This window comes from Cynocephalus volans, chromosome X, assembly GCF_027409185.1.
Source record: "Cynocephalus volans isolate mCynVol1 chromosome X, mCynVol1.pri, whole genome shotgun sequence".
In the NCBI taxonomy this organism is placed as follows: domain Eukaryota; kingdom Metazoa; phylum Chordata; class Mammalia; order Dermoptera; family Cynocephalidae; genus Cynocephalus; species Cynocephalus volans.
Window position 1 is genome coordinate 125,111,142 of NC_084478.1, and position 19,522 is coordinate 125,130,663.

Genomic DNA, 19,522 nt, shown 5'->3' on the forward strand with positions numbered 1-19,522 from the left:
AGTCAATAATAAAGGAAGCAAAAAAGGAAGAATAGATAGATTGCAAGAGTTGAGAGAACTACCTAATTAGTTATAACAAGATAGAGTTTAATGTTCTGCTTCTCAAATTGAAATATTCATATGATCAGATAAAAATCCATGAAACAGTTAACGTACATAATTTCTATAATGCTAAACCAAATTAATTAATTGTTTCAAAATCTGATTTTGCTTTATTTCCATGATCCTTAATTACACTTTAAGTTTAATTAACTTTTCATAATTACTTTTTGTTATTTAGCTATATCAATATCACAGAGTACTTAGAAGCCCATCTTTTCACAATAAAGAAAAACTCTCAGGATACACCTACAAGCAAATAAAATAGTTATTAAAAGGAAAGACATAACAGAAAATACTACAGAGTAAGTTAGCAAGAACGAATATGCAATGGGAACCAGTCAACTGAAGCTATTTTTTGCAGAACCCCACATATATTTTAATCCTTTCTTTTAAATGATAACCAAATTTTGAGAAGCCTGCTTAACATCTCTGCTTATTAAGCCACATAATAAAATCAGTATTAAAAAAAGAGCAGTACCCACTTTTCTAATACTAACATACATGAGTAGGGCTGATAAAAATTTGAAGAACTTACTCAATAATTTATAAACAATATCAATTTTCTTTTTCAACAGAATTTCCTTTCTTTTATTCTCAAGTTAATATTAAAAATATTCTGAGATTATCACTTTATTCTTAGCTCTTTCCTTGTTTTCATTTTTCTATTCTAGAAAACACGCTTTTTTTCCCAATTTTATTTTATTGTGGTAAGAACACTTAACACAAGATCTATTCCCTCAACAAATTTTTAGGTGTACAATACAATATTGTTAACTATAGGCACAATGTTGTACAGCAGATCTCTAGAACTTATCCACCTTGCAATATTATTTTTAACATACAGATTTTTTAAAACTATAGGGGTTTTTTTGTTGTGGTTTTTTTGGTTTTTTTTAATTTCCCAAATTATAGTGAGGGTAAAGTTAGGCCTTGCTGAATAGCTATTTTAATATAGTCAAAGTCATTGATTCAGAAGGACATCAATACATACAGACAAAAGTAGAAATAATACTCTAATATTTTGACAGAGGGAATAAAGATTAGTTGTTTAAAATTCAATAATAAACTGTCAGTCAATACAACATAGCTTAATCTATGCATATCAATTAGACAAAGAGAGGGGCAGTCTTCTAAATAACCAGGTTTCAGACTTTGAACCTTGTAAGTTACCCACTTGATGGTTTATTTGCTGACCTCTTTTCCCACCCTTTTTGATTGTTAGTTCTGTTCAATGCCCTCTTCTTATTTTCCTGAGATAGTCTGATCTACCAGGTATTAGTATAAAATTCTTGAAGAATCAAAGTTATTTTTTAAAAGTAGTATGAACTAAGCAAGTAGCAAAACTGCTATATGAAACTCTCACTAAACTCAACACAAGCAGTTTTTAAATTACCTCTATTTTTGGAATACATACATGGCTTCTTTTACTGAGAGGTAACATTGCATTTACCTTCAACTATTAGCAAGCTAAAGAACAGTTAAGTATACATAGTCAAAGCAGAAGTTCTGGGAGGTATTTCCTGGTGTGCCAGGGTACTCAATCCAGATAAATTATTTTTAATCAAGACTAACAACAAACAAACAACAAAAAAAGTACAATGATTGTGTTAAAACCTAAAAAAAAATGTTATAACTCCTGGCCTGCAATTTTCAATAGCATTTCAGATCCTTCACTAATAAAGCTGGAATATAAACACAATAAAACAGTGTGAAAGGAAAATCTACAACCAGAGAAGATATAAATCATATCAAATCTACTGCAGGATACATCCTTATATAGGATTACTCTTAGATATTTTTAGTCTCATTCAAATTCAAGTATTGTGACTGTAAACAAAAAATTTTTATTATCTAAATGTAAGAGATGTAAGCAAAAGCAACACATTTTAAAAAGAGGAAAAATATCATTTAATGGAAAAATACTAGATTCAGCACTAAAAAAAATTCTGAGATACAGTTTAAGTTCAGCTATTAACAGAATTGGCTAGTGATCTAATCTAAATTCTCTATAAATTATAAATTTAAAAAGCAAAATACACTCTTTATGACCAGATTATTATAAATATTTTAATGCCTTAAAAATTAGACAAAATTATTATAACATTAATGTCATTGCATATTAACATTTAATCTAAAAATTTCTTATATTTGTACGTGCTAACATCTAAAAAAAGATGATGAAAAGAATCAGAGAAAGACAGAAATCACTTTTGCATACATCTTGAAGAATAACAGAAGTTACTTTGGGAGGACATATAATTTTTAACTAAATTAATGGCTCCTGTTAGCTCTAAATTTGCTGATTTAATTTTCAAGCAAAAAATGAACCAATAACACTATTACTGAGTACCTACTACGTACAAGGCACAGTTCTAGGTGCTGTTTTGTACTGATTACAAAACTATAACAAAAACTAAACCTATGAAATATAACGATTCAATCAATGTTGCACCTAGGCAAGAAAGAATAAGAAGTCACAGGGACAGATGAAAAACTAATATGATAATAGTAGAAATGGAAAATACAGAATATTATATATGACAATGTTAAAATCTAAAATTACTCACTCCAATTATATTATTAATGTCATAAGAAAAATAGATATTTGTTGTGGGTTCTTTAAAAAACAATATTCTCTTCCCATAATGACAAATACAATTCTTTCACCTCCTAGGTAGAGGAGATAGAAAGTCAACTATTTTTTAAGCTCCACAGAGCAGGTGGTGGCTTGCTTCATTAAACCCCTTAAATCCCAGTGGCAATCAACACTTAGATTATATTGGTGGGGTAAAAACACACAGCCTCATAAGCAGCCAATTAAAAACAAGCCCATCAGAAACGATCATAGGGGAAAATTAGAGGATAAACATCATAGAAAAGGTTGACAGAAAGTTATGATAAAAGAAAAATGTGAACTGGGAATGAAGATACATTAGATAGAGAAGGGATAAAGATCAGTGGTATTTTCTAGTATGATTTTTTAAATCTATAAATGTAACAGCTGTGCAAGAAAGATACTGGCTATTTAGCTTATTAACTATTATCCAGATTCCTAAAAAGTGGCTCCTAAAAACCACATTTGTCATTTGATAAGTTTTAATGGTATTTTTCAAAGCATATTAAATAAATACTAGCATATTTAAATTTGAAACTTCCCAAAACATGGTCATTTTATCCATAAACATTTATTATTTTGAATAGATGAAGTAAAATACTTATTACTTATCCCCGATAAATGTATCAAAGAATTCTCTTAATTTTTTCAAATCAAACAAAAAAACCTCAGATCTTTATTATTTCAAAACTATACATGTAGTACTGTCAGTACATAAAGATGGCAGTAACAGCTGACCCTCAACAGCACATGGAACTTTTCCTGTATTAAAAATGGACTTGTGCTGATTTTACACTCAATTATAGACGAAGTCGTCCTCACTGCTAACGACAGGCATTTGGAGAAAGCCTAATCAGAGGGAGAAATGCTCACAGACCAAAGTAAACCTGTGACCCTGAAATCATCACACTGATTTAATCTACCATTATATAATTCAACTGAATTCTAAGGAGTTTACATAAATCCTAAGAAATTCAGAATCTGATAAAAAAAGAGAAAAAGGACACATGTTCTTAGGAAAAAAATGCTTACAATGTAAATAACGCTACTGTGAGCTAAAATGAACATCAACAAATAAATCAGTTATGATTCAGCATGCAGAAATAAAAAAATAACATAAAAAATATTAAATATAGTGACTATATTCTGTTAGTTGTATATTTAATTATACATTTCCCTCCTAAGTATGTCCTATTGTCTTTTAGTAATTAGTTCCTTGAAATAGATCTTAAGAGGGCCCTATTGTTAACTCAAAACTTCATATACTTCATTTGATAATCTTTAAATAATGGGATTTAATGATTATAAAATTTGCCTATTCAAGTCTCATTACTGTAAAGAATACCTGTTCTTCTGTTCTTGCTGCAATAACTGAGCAGCTATTTTCCTCAAATCAGTTACTTCCTTCAAATCATCATCCTCTTCCTCTGCAAGTAACTGTTCTTTTTCAAGTCTGAAAGGTGACACGAACATGGTTATCCAGAAAGTATATTTTATGCCAGCTTCTAGAAATAGAAACCATTTTTGTTTTTAATACCATGTGAAGGCTAAAATCCTTAAGTCCATGTTGTATTTAAAATACTAACACAACAAATAAGAAATATTTAAGGAAAACATACCTTCACTTTCTACTCAATATGAAATGTGGCATACTGGCCACATTATTATAATTAATGGTTAATCAATAACGGCAAAGTATAAACCCATTTTTTAATTTCCAAAATATGTAATGGTCATAGTAATTTAACAATGCATATTTCCCAGACTTGAGTGCAATAAGGACTCTATATTGCAGAGCTCTTTATGGCCTGTGCAATGGGTCAAATGTGTCCCCCAAAACTTCATGTATTGGAAACTTGACCCTCACTGTAACAGTGTTAAGAGGGTGGGAAATTTGACTATGGTATCTGAAAGGTGGGATCTTTAAAGGGTGATTAGATTTGAGGACTATGCTCTAGTGAATGGATTGATCCATTCATGGAATAATGGTGTGGTTCCCATGACTTTATAAGGACAGCAAGTGAGAAGGGTTAGCTCACTCTTACTCATGCCATTCTCTTGCCATGTGATACCCTGGGTTGCTTTAGAGAGTCACCACCCAGAAGAAAAGCCCTCATCAAATGTGTTCCCAGGACATTGGAATTCCCAGCTGCCTTGGGTTGAATGTCCCCCCACCCCGCCCAAAACTTAATCTTCACTGTTACTGCTGAGGATGGGAAATCCTATTGTGGTAGTTCAAAGGTGAGGTCTTGAAGAGGTGATTAGATTGTAGGACCATGCCATAGTGAATGGATTAAAAATGGTGGTCAAGGGCATGGTTCACAGAGCTTGAAAAGGAGAGTAAAAGAGGAGGTTAGTCTCTCTCTCTCTCTGCTCCACCATTTCACAATGTGATACCCCACAGTCACTGTCGCCACCACCAAGACCCTCACCAGATGTGATCCCTGGACTTTAGACTTCCCAGCCTCTGAAACTGTAAGCAATAAATTTTGTTTTCTTTATAAATCACCCAGTTCCAGGTATTTTGTTATAAGCAATAGAAATGGACTAATATACCCAACTTCAAACTGTAAGAAATACATTTCATTTCTTCATAAACTACCCAGTGTATTAGTCTGTTTCTGTTACTTATAACAAAATACTTGAAACTAGGTAATTTATAAAGAAAATTAAATTCACTGCTTACAGTTTCAGAGGCTAGGAAGTCCAACATCCTAGGAACGCTTATGGTGAGGGCCTTTTTTAGTGGTGGCTTTACAGAAATGCACAAGTCTCACAAAGTAGAAAATGATGGAGCAGAGAGAGCAGAGAGTAACCTCCTCATTCACTCTCTTTTTAAAGCCCTCAGAACCACGCCCATAACCACCATTGTAGTGGGTTAGTAATCTTGATTCTCATTTGATTTTAGAATAGGGTTTTTAGGTAATGCATGAATAAGCCAAAAGGCTCTTGAGTAGGGGACAAGAGTTCACAGATAAGTTTGGCAAAAGCCATCTAATCAATTCTAATCACTGTTTAGGGATGGGATTGTGTACTTTGTTTCAGGTAGCTGGTTTGATTCTAGCTTGAATGACTATTGACTATTTAACCTACTGATTGTTCTTAAGATATGTTAAGAAAACTGCTTAAATGCTGTTTAAATATGCCAAAGAAATTGCTGTAGAAAGTATGTGGAAAAGAAAATGTTTACTAAGGACAAGCTGTTTGTTGGTGAATTGACCTAGCTTTTTACAAATTACATTCTGCAATGTCACATGGTTAATTTACTGCTGTTACAAGTTTTACACTGCTTGTTTCTATGTCCTTCTTTGATGATTGAATCAACTGATTTTTCTTGTGAAACTTCCTTGTCTTGTCAATAAAAAGAAAGGCTGATTTTGGATCAGGGCTGCTCCCCTGATGGGTGGCAGTCCATCCAGGCCTCATTGATGGTACTTAGAGTGAATTCTTTCTCTTTTTTCCGTCTCGGTTACACACAGGAAAGTGTAACACACCATTATTAATACATTCACTACTACACGATCCTACAATACAATCATCTCTTCAAGGCTCGACCTTTCAATTACCATAGTAGGATTTCCCACCCTCTTAACAGTCACAGTGGGGCTAAGCTTCTAATATATAAAACTTCAGGGACACAACTCAAGCTTCAGTGAGTTTTGGGGAGACATAATTCAATCCACTACACCCAGTTTCAGGTATTCTGTTGTAAGGAACAGAAAACAGATTAATATAGCTTGTGTTTATAAATAAACATAAAATGTTATGAAAATTTTTCATTGTATTGACCCACCCTGCTTTTATCAATTTATTCACTTTGATTTTAAAAATCTCTACGTAAAATATCTAAATAATGAAAATACAAAATAGATTCAAATAAGATTCTCAAACTTGCCAGAAAAATACTAACTAAAATATATCACTTTTAACATTCAAAGAGAACACAGAAATTTTAAAATAAATTGCTCTCCAAAATAAATTGCTCTCCAAAAAGTCATTTTATCCCAAAGGCGTTTGATTTAAAAAACAATATCTAAAAATGAGTGTTTCTTTATCACATCTTACATGCCACTGGTGACTCTCAAGTTCAGCCAACTGTCCTCATTAGATAAGGTGAGAAAGTAAGGGAAGAATGAAATCGAAAGAGTATAAGACAAAGCAATCTACCTCCTCGCAGGGCATCAGAGATGATTAATTAATAACTGCTTTAAAGTTACCAATGAAGTTACTTAGAGGAATCACAATGGAGGGAAAAGACAAAAGTTCAGGGATCAAAGACAGCTAGGTGGACACTAGCTAAGTGGTTTTAGGCACAAAACTTAGTCTTTGAACTTCACCTCCCTCATTGGTAAAAATGGAGTCATTATCTATCCTGAAAAATTTTAGTGTAGATTAAACGAGAAACACAGGAAAGCACATGGCACTGATCCTGGTACATGGGAGATATTTAACAAATGCTGCTTCCTTCCTTCTTGTAGTTATGAAGCAATCTGAAGGAGTGACTGAAAAAATGTGTTAGATAATATTCCATCATTTCATAAGATGAATGATGCAGAAACAATCCAAAGCACAATTATTTTAATAAAATATGGAAGTAAATACCCTTAAAATTACCATAACCAGGCCAATGAAATGGAAAATGTATTAGTTCAAGAGACGGAAGACCTGAGTTCCAGACATTTGAAACTCCAGGTCTCAGTTCTTTATTAGTAAAATGATGTCAATACCATCTATTTTAAAAGGTTGCTAAATAGTTCAAATGAAGCAATGTAGGTGAAGTTACTGTCCTCCACAGTAATAATAATAGACATTATTATTATACTTCAGGAAGAAAAACTAGTGTGTATTCTATACTCAAATGCTTACTACAATTTTGAGTTGAATTTAGGAATACAGACAGATGAAGTATTTACAAATTAACTATCTAAATATAGCAGGTAAATGAACAAAAAATTATATTCTTTCAAGTACTCTTTCAAGTAAGAATATCTAATGAATAGTTCAAGTATTTATAATTACCATTTCTGTTTGAGAATTCCTGTGTGCTTACCTTTTCTCATCTCCCAATTCTTCATTTTTCTGAGATTTTTCAGAACATTTTTCTTTTCCCTTATATATAAAAAAAAGTTATTTTAAATTATATGGTCTACTTTTGTAAGATCAAAGAGAATATGTAATTAATATTTGTTCAAAGTTTTATTTACCTTAAGAAAAGAGACAAATGATACAATATGTGCATCTCCTTGTTCAGGAACTGCTACATCCTCTGTGTTGGGGTCAATAAAATCATACACCTCCTGATCTAAGTACAGATTAATATTTATTAGGAAATATAAATAGTAAATGGTATGCTCTGACACTGAAGTGCTTATATTTTCTAAATATAAGAGTTGGCTAAAGATATTATAATTTTTCAAAGCCCATTTTTAATTAAAAAATGACTTTTGATGAGAGCTATGTACATGAGATAAAAATAGCTGATACTATATGAATTACCTTTTTGAGAGTCAGGCTTACTTCCCATTGTGTGACTGTCATTTTTTGATGATTGCTCTCTATTGGATTCTGAGACTTGAGAGTGAAGGCTAATTGTATCATCATCTGATGGCTGAAAGGAATAAGCACAAAGTACAAATAAGGCATTTTAAACATATGATAAGGATTACGTTGTTTTAATTTCACATATGAATTACAGAATATCTGCTTTATGTCTCCAGTTTACAAACTAAAAATTAATGTTAAGGATTACTGTTCTGCTTTTAAAAATATGCATGTTCTTTTCATTTTTGAAATCATAAAATATAATGATAATCATATTTTTCAAGCAAAATAAAAAGTCAACTTTGTGCAAGTGTCTCTATTTCAAAGTCCCAATAAAATTGTAAAATAAAATAGATCAGTAATAGAAAAAACTCACTTCCGTTGTAGATAATCGTTTCTCTCCATTGTCACTTCCAATTCCAGAGTCAGGGCCATGATTTTTATTGGGATAAAAATCTTCCATACTATGGAAATAGAAATCCTAAGGGAAGTTAGGGTTTTCTTCTTACATAGATAATGCACAACTGACCTTAAATTTACGCAGATAATACAGAATATGTGCTTTTTATGTCTAAGATCCTTAAGAACATGAGGGAAAAAAATCGGAAATCTTCCTACAAAACATTTTATTCATGTCATTCAGGCAAGATTTTTTCCTTCATGTGCTATGTTGTAAAGTGTACATTGTTACCAATAACCTATTGTTTCTCCTGAGAGATTCAGAAAAGCAGACTGCCCTGCTAAAACAACCATATTGATAAAAGAACTATGTTTCTCATTGGTTTAGCAAAATTTCATCACCGGGCTTTGAAATATTTTTTTTAACTTTAATTTACATAGTTTCCTCTTCATTAGCTCTAAAAATATGCTTTAGTTGCATAAATAATGCCCATCTAATAATTAAGAAAAGAGAAAATGCAAAAAAAAAAAAAAAGTCTGCAAAGCATTCAATACACAACTGTTTCGGTGTTAGGCTAGAGGTATTTTTGCAAATTTCTGAGTTACAAAGTATGCCACCCAGGTAGCAAAGTATTTTCCACTTTAATTTGCAGATTCACCAAACACTCTACAATGACCACTTATTATGTGCAAAGAACTGTGCTGTTTTAAAAACAATACTTTACATATTTCCTGTGAAAACTCTAGTAGATTAGTAATGTTTTCTCTGAAAGGGACTGAGCAATTTACCCAAGGACACTGCTGTGGATTGGATGTCCCCCCAAAGCCCCAAAGTCACTGAGGCCTGGTTCCCACTGTGACAGTGTTAAGAGGTGGGGAATTTTGTTTTGGTAGTTGAAAGGTCTTGAAGAGGTGATTGGATTGTGAGCACTGTACCCTTGTGAATGGATTGATCCACTATTGGAATAACAGGAGTGGTTCTGGTGGCTTTAAAAGGAGAGTGAATGAGAAGGTTAGTTTCTCTCTCTGCTTCTGCCATCACCATGTGACACCCCACTTTGCTGTGAAGAGTCACTACCCATCAACAAGGCTCTCACCAGATGTGCTCCCTGGACTTTGGACTTCCCAGCCTCTGAAACTGTAAGCAATAAATATTTCTTTAAGAATTACCTGGTTTCAGGTATTTCTGTTATAAGCAACAGAAATGAACTAATACAGACACAACCTGCAAATGTCTAAATTTGATCCCTGGGTCATCTAGCACTAAAGTCCCTGATCTTAATCACTATGCTATAATTCCTCCCCCAAATACAGTTTCATGCTAAAAAACCAAAAAACAAATTTTTATACTTTTCAGAAGTATATCAATATACTTAGTGAAGCACCTACCAAGTATCTGGCACTGTGCTGAATGCTTAAGATGAGATAAATAAAAAAAGTTTGCCTTCAAAGGGCTCTCAGCCCAGAGAGGGATGGATCTGTTTGTATGTTGTTGAAGACTACAAAAAAGGTAAATACAAAGTGCTAAAAGAAAAGAGAGATCAACTAATTCTCCTTGGTAAGGTTAGGAAAGGCCTACCCAAGAAAGTGGCATTTGAACTTAAGTTTTGAAGGATAAAGAGAGGCAATAATTGCTAGCATTTGTTGAGAGTCTACATAGTTAGGTACAGTGCTAGATGCAGCTCATATTTTATACATAAGCCTTACAGTCTTAAATTTATGCATTATTATTTCTTTTTACAAATGAGATAACAAAGCTTATAAAAGTTAACTTCCCAAGGGAAAAAATTATAACATTTACTGATTACCATTTATTTAACTAATTGCAAAGCACACATTTAATTCTCACAACAACCTATGAAGTTGGTACAGTTAACATTTTAGATAAGAAAACAGGCTCAGAGAAGTTAAATAATTTACATAAGGCCACAGAAGAATGAAGAAGTTACACCACAGTTAGAACTGAAATCCATCTGATTCCACTGCATAATATTACAAACACGTACTTACATTCGTGTATTTGTAATATATGACAATGATAACTAAGTTATTTGTTGAGAAAATAGTATGGGTAAGGCATTGTGCTAAGTACATTATTTAATTTAATCCTATAGCATTTGTGTGGTTATTTTCCTTTTTGCATACTCCTACAAGAAAACTAAGAACCAGACACATTAAGGCACAAGGACATACAGTTATTAAGAGTCAGAAAAGGGCTTCCACAACTAATATAATATACATAACTACTGTAATGCCTGTCTATAAAGAATAAAGAGTTTATAAAATAGACAATATGTGAAAGGTCATTCTAGGTAGTAAGAACCATATAGCCAAGAGCCTGAGTATGAGAGTGGGAAGCATATACAAGAATTTTCTAAGTAGTTCAATATGTGCTGTGAGTAGAAGATCAAAACACCAGACAACCAATTCTACAGACCTTCACTGTCCAATACAGTAAGTAGCTACAAGCGATGTACAGCTATTGAACACTTGAAATGTGGCTATTCTAAATTGGGACATGCTATACATATAAACTACACAACAGATTTCAAAGACTTAATATGAAAAAAGCAGGCTGGCTGGTTAGGTTAGCTCAGTTGGCTACAGCACGGTGCTGATAACACCGAGGTCCAGTGTTCAATCCCTGTACTGGCCAGCTACTAAAAAATATAAATATATATGAAAAAAGCATGTAAAATATCTAATTTTTTATGTCAATTACACATTGAAATAATAATATTTTAGATAGACTGGATGTAGTATTAAAATTACATTATTACATATAGTATTAAAATTAATTTCCCGTTTCTTTTTACTTTTTTAAAATGGGTTACAAGAAAATTAAAAATTACATATGTGGCTTGCATTATATGTCTATTGCATGGCATTGCTAGGGATGATCTCCAAAATATATCTTCATTTTGTCTATTTCTTTTTATCTCTGTTGCAATCACTCTATTCAAGATCCCTTGATCTCTTGGGAATACTGCAACAACATAACTGGTTCCTGTGATTCTACTTTTGCTTACGTCCAATCTACTCCCCTAAGAGCCAAAATAGTTTTTTAAAACATAAATCAAATAATGTTTTCCCCGCCTCACGCTTCATGAAACTGGCTTTTCTTCATTCGGATCTTGACTTAAAACTCCACCTTTCCAAAGAGACATAACCCTGACCACACTCTTGAAATATGCTCCTTTCCTTCATAGCACTCACCATAATTTGAAATAAACGTGTGTGTGTGCGCGCACGCGCACTCGCAGTAGACTGGGAGCTCCATGAGTGTCACGACCAACATGTATGGCATTCAACACAACATACCCTGAATCTTCCAATAGGCACCAACTGATATTTGTAAAATAAATGACTAACAATGAATGCCAAATTCATTTAAAATATAAAGTAGATTAATAAGATTAGAATATGTGTTGTATTTTTTGTAGAATTGTTTAGACTACTACCATTCATGATATTAAACAAAATAATCTTTAGGGACTAAATCTATGGGACCATATCCTTTTTCTAAGCAAAAACAACAGATGGCCTAAACGGATAAAAGGTGGCATGCAAGGGAAGTTAAGGGGGAGGGCTAAGCATAGAGATGCAAGGCACATGCACATTTGACCTTTTCAAGGATTGGCCTAAGCTTGGAAATCCCCGCCTGCTAAGCATATAAATATGATCTTTTGTGTTACAATAAACGGAACTGCCTGACAGAAACCCTGCTGCATGTGTATGTGTTTGTTCCCTATCTTGGAGAGCAGCGGCGTGCTCAGCCATCTCTTGGAATTTCTTTTCGCCTCATGTCCTGAGGGGGAGAAAAGGGCAATCCCTTTCACCCCAACCCTCTAGGGAAAGGAAAAACCTGTTGGGGTCCTGTGCGGCTGCCAGAGACGCCCAACATAAATCTAATGTATAAATATTTAATTCTACTTAGGCAATAAAAATATTTCGTAATTCAAGAACTTGCACTGTTAACAACAGTACTCACTACTATATTACCATTCCAAGCCATCTAAACTTTATCATATATGTAATGACAAACCTTTAAATATTTGACAGGGGTGTAGTCTCCCTTTCTGTGGTCTCACCTCATTCCAAGTTATTTTCCATACTACTGCACAGAATTATATTTTCATAAAATATTTCAAACCAATCTACATCTTGAAAGGATGAATTAAAAACAGAATATCGAATCTACCACTTCAAAATCTCTTAAGAAGGAACAGAAAGAACATCAATGATGTATATCATCTTTGATCCAGACAAAAAGAAAGGAAGAAAGGTAGTACCCCCATAATGTCTTGCTTGCTCTTCTACCAACCTCAGTTCAAAGTCAAATTCTACTTATTATTACAAATGTACAATACAGTGGTCACAAAAGTAAATTAACAGTTGTCATATGCTGAGAACTTAGTGTTTCTACATTATGATGTTAAACGTTTACATTTCTACTACTAAAACTTTAATGCTTAGTATTTGAAAAAATATCAAGTTTATTCTAGCATCCTAGAAGTTCACTCTATGATGGTGATACTTAGCTTCAGCCAATTATTTTAATGCTGGGCCAATCAGCATAAATATATTCAGTACGCTAAAGATTAATAAATATCTTTTCTAAAAAGAGAGGACAAAAATCATCATCAAATGAGACTCTAAGAATATTACATTACCTGTCTGTGAGAGGCTGGGAGGGCATTCTTTTACTCAATGGTGGAAGATCCAGGGAATCTGGTTTCTTATCCATTCTGCAACATGCCTGGATATTTAAGTACTTAAATATGTGTACTTTCCCCTTTAAACATATCTGTCAATAAATAAAGAAGTAGATTTAATTATATAGTTCCAAATATAAATGACCTCTATCAATTTACTTATACATTTTAAAAATCTCAAATTATGTTGAGACAACACAATCTTAATTGACACTATGCATATTTTAATGTTTGTACTTCTGACAATTCGTGGAAAAATCTGACAACACTAATGCCAACTAAGATTCTAACGCCATCTCTGTTTTTATTGGAAAAAACACGTTAATTTTTCTTTATTTCACTAACTTTTCTCGATAAAAGCAGAATGTACAAACCACTAAACAATAAAAATTTACAACTCATGAAAGTTGACTTTATTAGAAAAAATGAAAACAAATATATCTCTTGGAGTGGTTATGTAATTCCTTAAAATAATCTCATCAGAACCACTAAGATATTTGGTATAAACAATAGAAAAAGGATAATATAAAAGAATGTAAATATAGGAAAATATATTTGTTGAAAGGTATCATAGTAAGCCACTTATAATAAAATAATAAAGGAAAGCATTGGTCAATTCAATTAGGATAATATCCTGAGAAATTATTTTCATCGTTCAAGGAGAAAAGGAATAATGAGGGGTAAAATACTATGTGAAAGAAGGTATTCTGTATTTTAAAAAGATGGAAAATTAGAGGTAAGAAAACATAAAGTCAGCTTCACAAAGGTTAATTAGTCACTATGAGTGATATCACATGAGTATTTCTCAAAAATTCTAATAAATAATATTTTATGGGTTCACATAATGTTACTTCACATGCAAAAATACTCAACAAAGAAAACAGTAAGACAACCATATTAAAAAGCAATTATCATTCCAGATGAAGAGGAAGAATCTTTCTTAGATAATTCCAATATGGATTAGGTCTGATCTGATTACAGAAAAACTTCACTTAAAAGGATAATAGGGCTGGCTGATTAGCTAACTTGGTTAGAGTGTGGTGCTGATAACACCAATGTCAAGGGTTTGGATCCCCTTACAGGGCAGCTATTAAAAAAAAAGAAAATAAAAAATAAATAAAAGGAAAATTAAAACTTCTGAGCTGTCTGAATACCAATACATTGGAGATCCATGGTGACGACGCACCCCGAGGCACCAGAACGACTGAGGAGATAGGGCTCACCACCGCCGAATGCCCCACCAGCCCGGGCGAGAGGGCACTGACCAGAGAAGCCCAAATCTTCTGCCCACAGGCACTGAGGCAGCTGTGCCAAATTGGCAGTCATGGCAGGATCCTAGCCAGACAATAGTATCCAACCGGTGGACCATGAAATCCTTTACCACGATAACTAAAAACCAAAGCAAAGATACCAGAAATATGAAAAATCAAGAAAGTACACCACCAAAGGATAACAACACTCAAGCTCTTGATCCTATAGAATAAGAAGCCCTTGAAATGTCTGACAAGGAATTTTGAGTGATTAACTCTAAAGAAACTAAATGAGATACAAGAAAACTCAGCTAGATGACATAAGATAATGAGAAAAAGTATACAGGACCTGAAAGAAGAAATGTACAAGGAAATCAAGGCCCTGAAAAAGAATGTAGCAGAGCTTGCCAAGCTGAAGAATTGACTCAACAAAATAAAAAACACAACAGAGAGTTTAACGAACAGGTTAGAACACGCAGAAGAGAGAACTTCCGACCTTGAAGATTGGATATCTGAAATAACACAGGCAGAAAAAAAAAAGAAAAAAGAATTTAAAACATAGAAGAAAATCGAAGAGAGATATCAGACAACCTTAAGCACTCAAATATCCGAGTCATGGGTATTCCAGAAGGGGAGAAAAAAGAAAATGGCATTGAAAATATATTCAACAAACTAATGGCAGAAAATTTCCCAGGTATAGGAAAAGACACAGATCTTCAGATTCAGGAGACTCGAAGATCCCCAAACATATTCAACCTAAGAAGGTCCTCTCCAAGATATGTTATAGTCAAATTGGCAAAACTCAAAGAAAAAGAGAGAATCTTAAAAGCTGCAAGAGAGAAGCATCAAAACACCTATAAGGGAGCCCCAATCAGAATAACATCAGACTTTTCATCACAAACCCTAAAAGCCAGAAAGGAATGGGATGATATATTCAAAATACTAAAAGACAGAGATTGCCAGCCAACAATACTTTACCCCACAAGGCTATCCTTCTGAAATGAAGGGCAAATACTGTATTTCTCAAACAAAAACTACAGGAGTTGATTACCACACGACCACCCTTGCAAGAAATTCTCAAGGAAGTACTGGGTTTGGTACCTGAAAAATAACTACCACTGCCATAAAAACTCAAGAAAAATCAAAACCCACTAGTAAAATAAAAATGCTAACAATAAAGAAAAAAAAGTTTATCTACAACCCAAGAAATCAACAAATACAGAAGACAATAGTAAATCAGAAAGAAAGGAACAAAAGACACTTAAGACATCCAAACAAAAATCAATAAAATGCTAGGAGTAAATAAACACCTTTCAATAACAGTTCTTAATGTAAAAGGATTAAATTCCCCAATCGAAAGACACAGACTGGCTGACAGGATTAAAAAGGAGGACCAAACTATATGCTGCCTTCAAGAGACCCACCTCACCCATAAAGACTCACATACACAAAGAGTGAAAGGATGGAAAAAGATTTACCATGCAAACAGAAAAGAAAAACGAGCTGGAGTAGCTATTCTTATATCTGATAAAATAGACTTTAAACTAAAAATCATCAAAAGAGATAATGAGGGACACTACACAATAATAAAAGGAAGGATTCATCCACCGAGAAGACATAACAATCATAAATATATATGCATCCAATGTTGGAGCAGCAAGATTTATAAAACAAACTCTATTAGACCTAAAGAAGGAGATAGACACTAATACCATAATAGCAGACGACCTGAACACCCCACTCTCAATATTGGACAGATCATCTAGGCAAGGGATCAGCAGAGAAACACAAGATCTAAACAACAGTATAGACCAACTGGACTTGGCAGATATCTACAGAACATTCCATCCAACAACCTCAGGATATTCATTCTTTCTCATCAGCACATGGATCATTCTCTAGGATAGATCACATATTAGGTCACAAATCAACTCTCAACAAATTCAAAAAAATTGGAATTATCCTATGTATTTTTTCAGACCACAATGGATTAAAATCAGAAATCAATAACAAACGAAATTCTGGAAACTATACAAACACATGGAAATTAAAAAGCATTCTACTTAATGACATATGGGTCCAAGAAGAAATCAACCAGGAAATAAAAAAAATTATTGAAACTAATGAAAACAATGATACATCATACCAAAACCTGTGGGATACTGCAAAAGCAGTACTAAGGGGGAAATTTATCACATTAAATGCTTACTTCAGAAAAATGGAAAGATGGCAAGTAAACAACCCAGTATTTCACCTAAAAGAACTAGAAAAACAAGAAAAATCCAAACCCAAAGTTAGCAGACGAAAACAAATCATTAAGATCAGAGAAGAACGGAGCAATAATCAGCCACAATGTATATCGACAAAATAAAATTAAAAAAATAAAATAAAAAAAAAAGATCAGAGAAGAACTTAATGAAACTGAAGCCCAAAAAAAGACACAAAAGATCAATGAGTCAAAAAGTTAGTTTTTTGAAAAGATAAATCAAATTGACAAACCATTAGCATGGCTAACTAAAAATAGAAGAGAGAAGATCCAAATAAAAATTAGAAATCAAAATGGTGATAGTACAACTGATACTTCACAAATATAAGAAATCATTAGTGACTACTATAAACAAGTATATGACACCAAATTTGAAAATCTGGAGGAAAAGGATAAATTCTGGACAAACACAAACTATAAAAACTAAGCCAAGATGATGCAGAAAATCTGAATAGGCCTATAACAATAAAAGAGAGAGAAGCTGTTATCAGAAGGCTCCCAACAAAGAAAAGCGCAGGACCAGATGGATTCACAGCAGAATTCTACCAAAAATTCAGAGGAATTGACACCAATTCTCTACAAACTATTCCAAAAGACTGAAACAGAGGCCATTCTCCCAAAGTCATTCTATGAAGCAAACAACACCCTAATACCAAAACCAGGTAAAGATACAACAAAAAAGAAAACTACAGACCAATATCCTTGATATTTCAGCTGTTCTCCTCGAGAACAGAAACTAGACAAGGATGCCCACTCTCACCACTCCAATTCAATATAGTGTTGGAAGTACTAGCCAGAGCAATTAGAGAAGGAATTAAAGGGCATCCAGATTGGAAAAGATGAAGTCAAATTGCCCCTATATGCAGATGACATGATCCTATATATCGATGAGCCTAAGGCCTCTACAAAAAAACTCTTGGAGTTGATAAATGATTTCAGAAAAATTGCAGGATACAAAATCAACATGCAAAAATCAGTAGCATTTCTATTTGCCTAGAGTGAAAATGAAGCAAGAGAAATCAAGAAAGCTAGCCCATTAACAATAGCCACCAAATAAATAAAATACTTAGGAACAAACCTCACCAAGGATTTGATAAATCTCTACGAACAGAACTAAAAACCAATGGTTGAGAGAAATTAGAGAGGACACAAGAAGATGGAAAGATATCCCATGCTCTTGGATTGGAAGAATCAATATTGTGAAAATGTCCATATTACCCAAAATGATATACAAATTCAATGCAAACCCCATCAAAATTCCAATGACATTTTTATCAGAAACGGAAAAAACTATCCAGACATTTATATGCAATAACAAAAGACCATGCATAGCCAAAGCAATGCTGAGCAAAAAAAAAATACAGCTGGAGGCATAACACTACCTGACTTTAAACTATACTACAAAGCTATAATAACTAAAACAGCATGGTACTAGTATAAAAACAGACACACTGATCAATGGAATAGAATACAGAATCCAGAAGTCAACCCACACACCTACAGCCAGCTCATCTTTGACAAAGGCACCAAGCCTATACACTGTGAAAGAGACTGCCTCTTCAGCAAATGGTGCTGGGATAACTGGATATCCATATGCAGAAGAATGAAACTAGACCCATACCTCTCACTATACACTAAAATCAACTCAAAATGGAATAAAGAATTAAATATACACCCTGAAACAATAAAACTTCTTAATGAAAACATAGAAGAAACACTCCAGGAAGTGGAACTGGACACAGACTTCATGAGTATGACCCCAATAGCATGGGCAACCAAAGGAAAAATAAACAAATGGGATTATATCAAACTAAAAAGCTTCTGCACAGCAAAAGAAACAATTAACAGAGTTAAAAGACAACCAACAGAGTGGGAGAAAATATTTGCAAAATATAAATCTGACAAAGGATTAATATCCAGAATATACAAGGAACTCAAACAACTTTACAACAAAAAGCAAGTAACCCAATTAAAAAAATGGGCAAAGGAGCTAAATAGGCATTTCTCAAAGGAAGATATACGAATGGCCAACAGACACATGAAAAACTGCTCAACATCACTCAGCATTCAGGAAATTCAAATCAAAACCACAGTGAGACACCATCTCATCCCAGTTAGGATGGCTAATATCCAAAAGACTGTGAATGATAAATGCTGGCAAGGTTGCAGAGAAAAAGGAACTCTTATACATTGCTGATGGGACTGCAAAATGGTGCAGCCTCTATGGAAAATGGTATGGAGGTTCCTCAAACAATTGCAGATAGATCTACCATATGACCCAGCTATCCCACTGCTGGAAATATACCCAGAGGAATGGAAATCATCACGTCGAAGGTATACCTGTTCCCCAATGTTCATCGCAGCACTATTTACAATAGCTAAGAGTTGGAACCAGCCCAAATGTCCATCATCAGATGAGTGAATAAGGTACACGTGGTATATCTACACAGTGGAATACTACTCTGCTATAAAAAAGAATGAAATACTGCCATTTGCAACAACATGGATGGACCTAGAGAAAATTATCTGAAACGAGTCAGACACAGAAAGTGAAATAACACACGTTCTCACTTATTTCTGGGAGAAATGAAGAATAAATAAGAAGAATAAATAAGAATAAATAAATAAATACACA

At 33.5% G+C, this 19,522-nt stretch overlaps 1 protein-coding gene across 2 annotated transcripts in view; it reads right to left on the bottom strand.

Annotated features, from left to right (window-relative positions):
* Nucleotides 1–19,522, bottom strand: part of LRCH2 (leucine rich repeats and calponin homology domain containing 2) — a 121,704-nt gene that overhangs the window by 53,262 nt on the left and 48,920 nt on the right. For both annotated transcript variants that reach the window (XM_063083883.1, XM_063083882.1), the window contains exons 6-11: nucleotides 13,330–13,463; nucleotides 8,634–8,721; nucleotides 8,213–8,324; nucleotides 7,921–8,018; nucleotides 7,767–7,825; nucleotides 4,062–4,169 (exon numbers count right to left, since the gene is read on the bottom strand). In XM_063083883.1, the coding sequence (XP_062939953.1) occupies nucleotides 4,062–4,169; nucleotides 7,767–7,825; nucleotides 7,921–8,018; nucleotides 8,213–8,324; nucleotides 8,634–8,721; nucleotides 13,330–13,463 (599 nt within the window). The remainder of the gene's footprint in view (nucleotides 1–4,061; nucleotides 4,170–7,766; nucleotides 7,826–7,920; nucleotides 8,019–8,212; nucleotides 8,325–8,633; nucleotides 8,722–13,329; nucleotides 13,464–19,522) is intronic.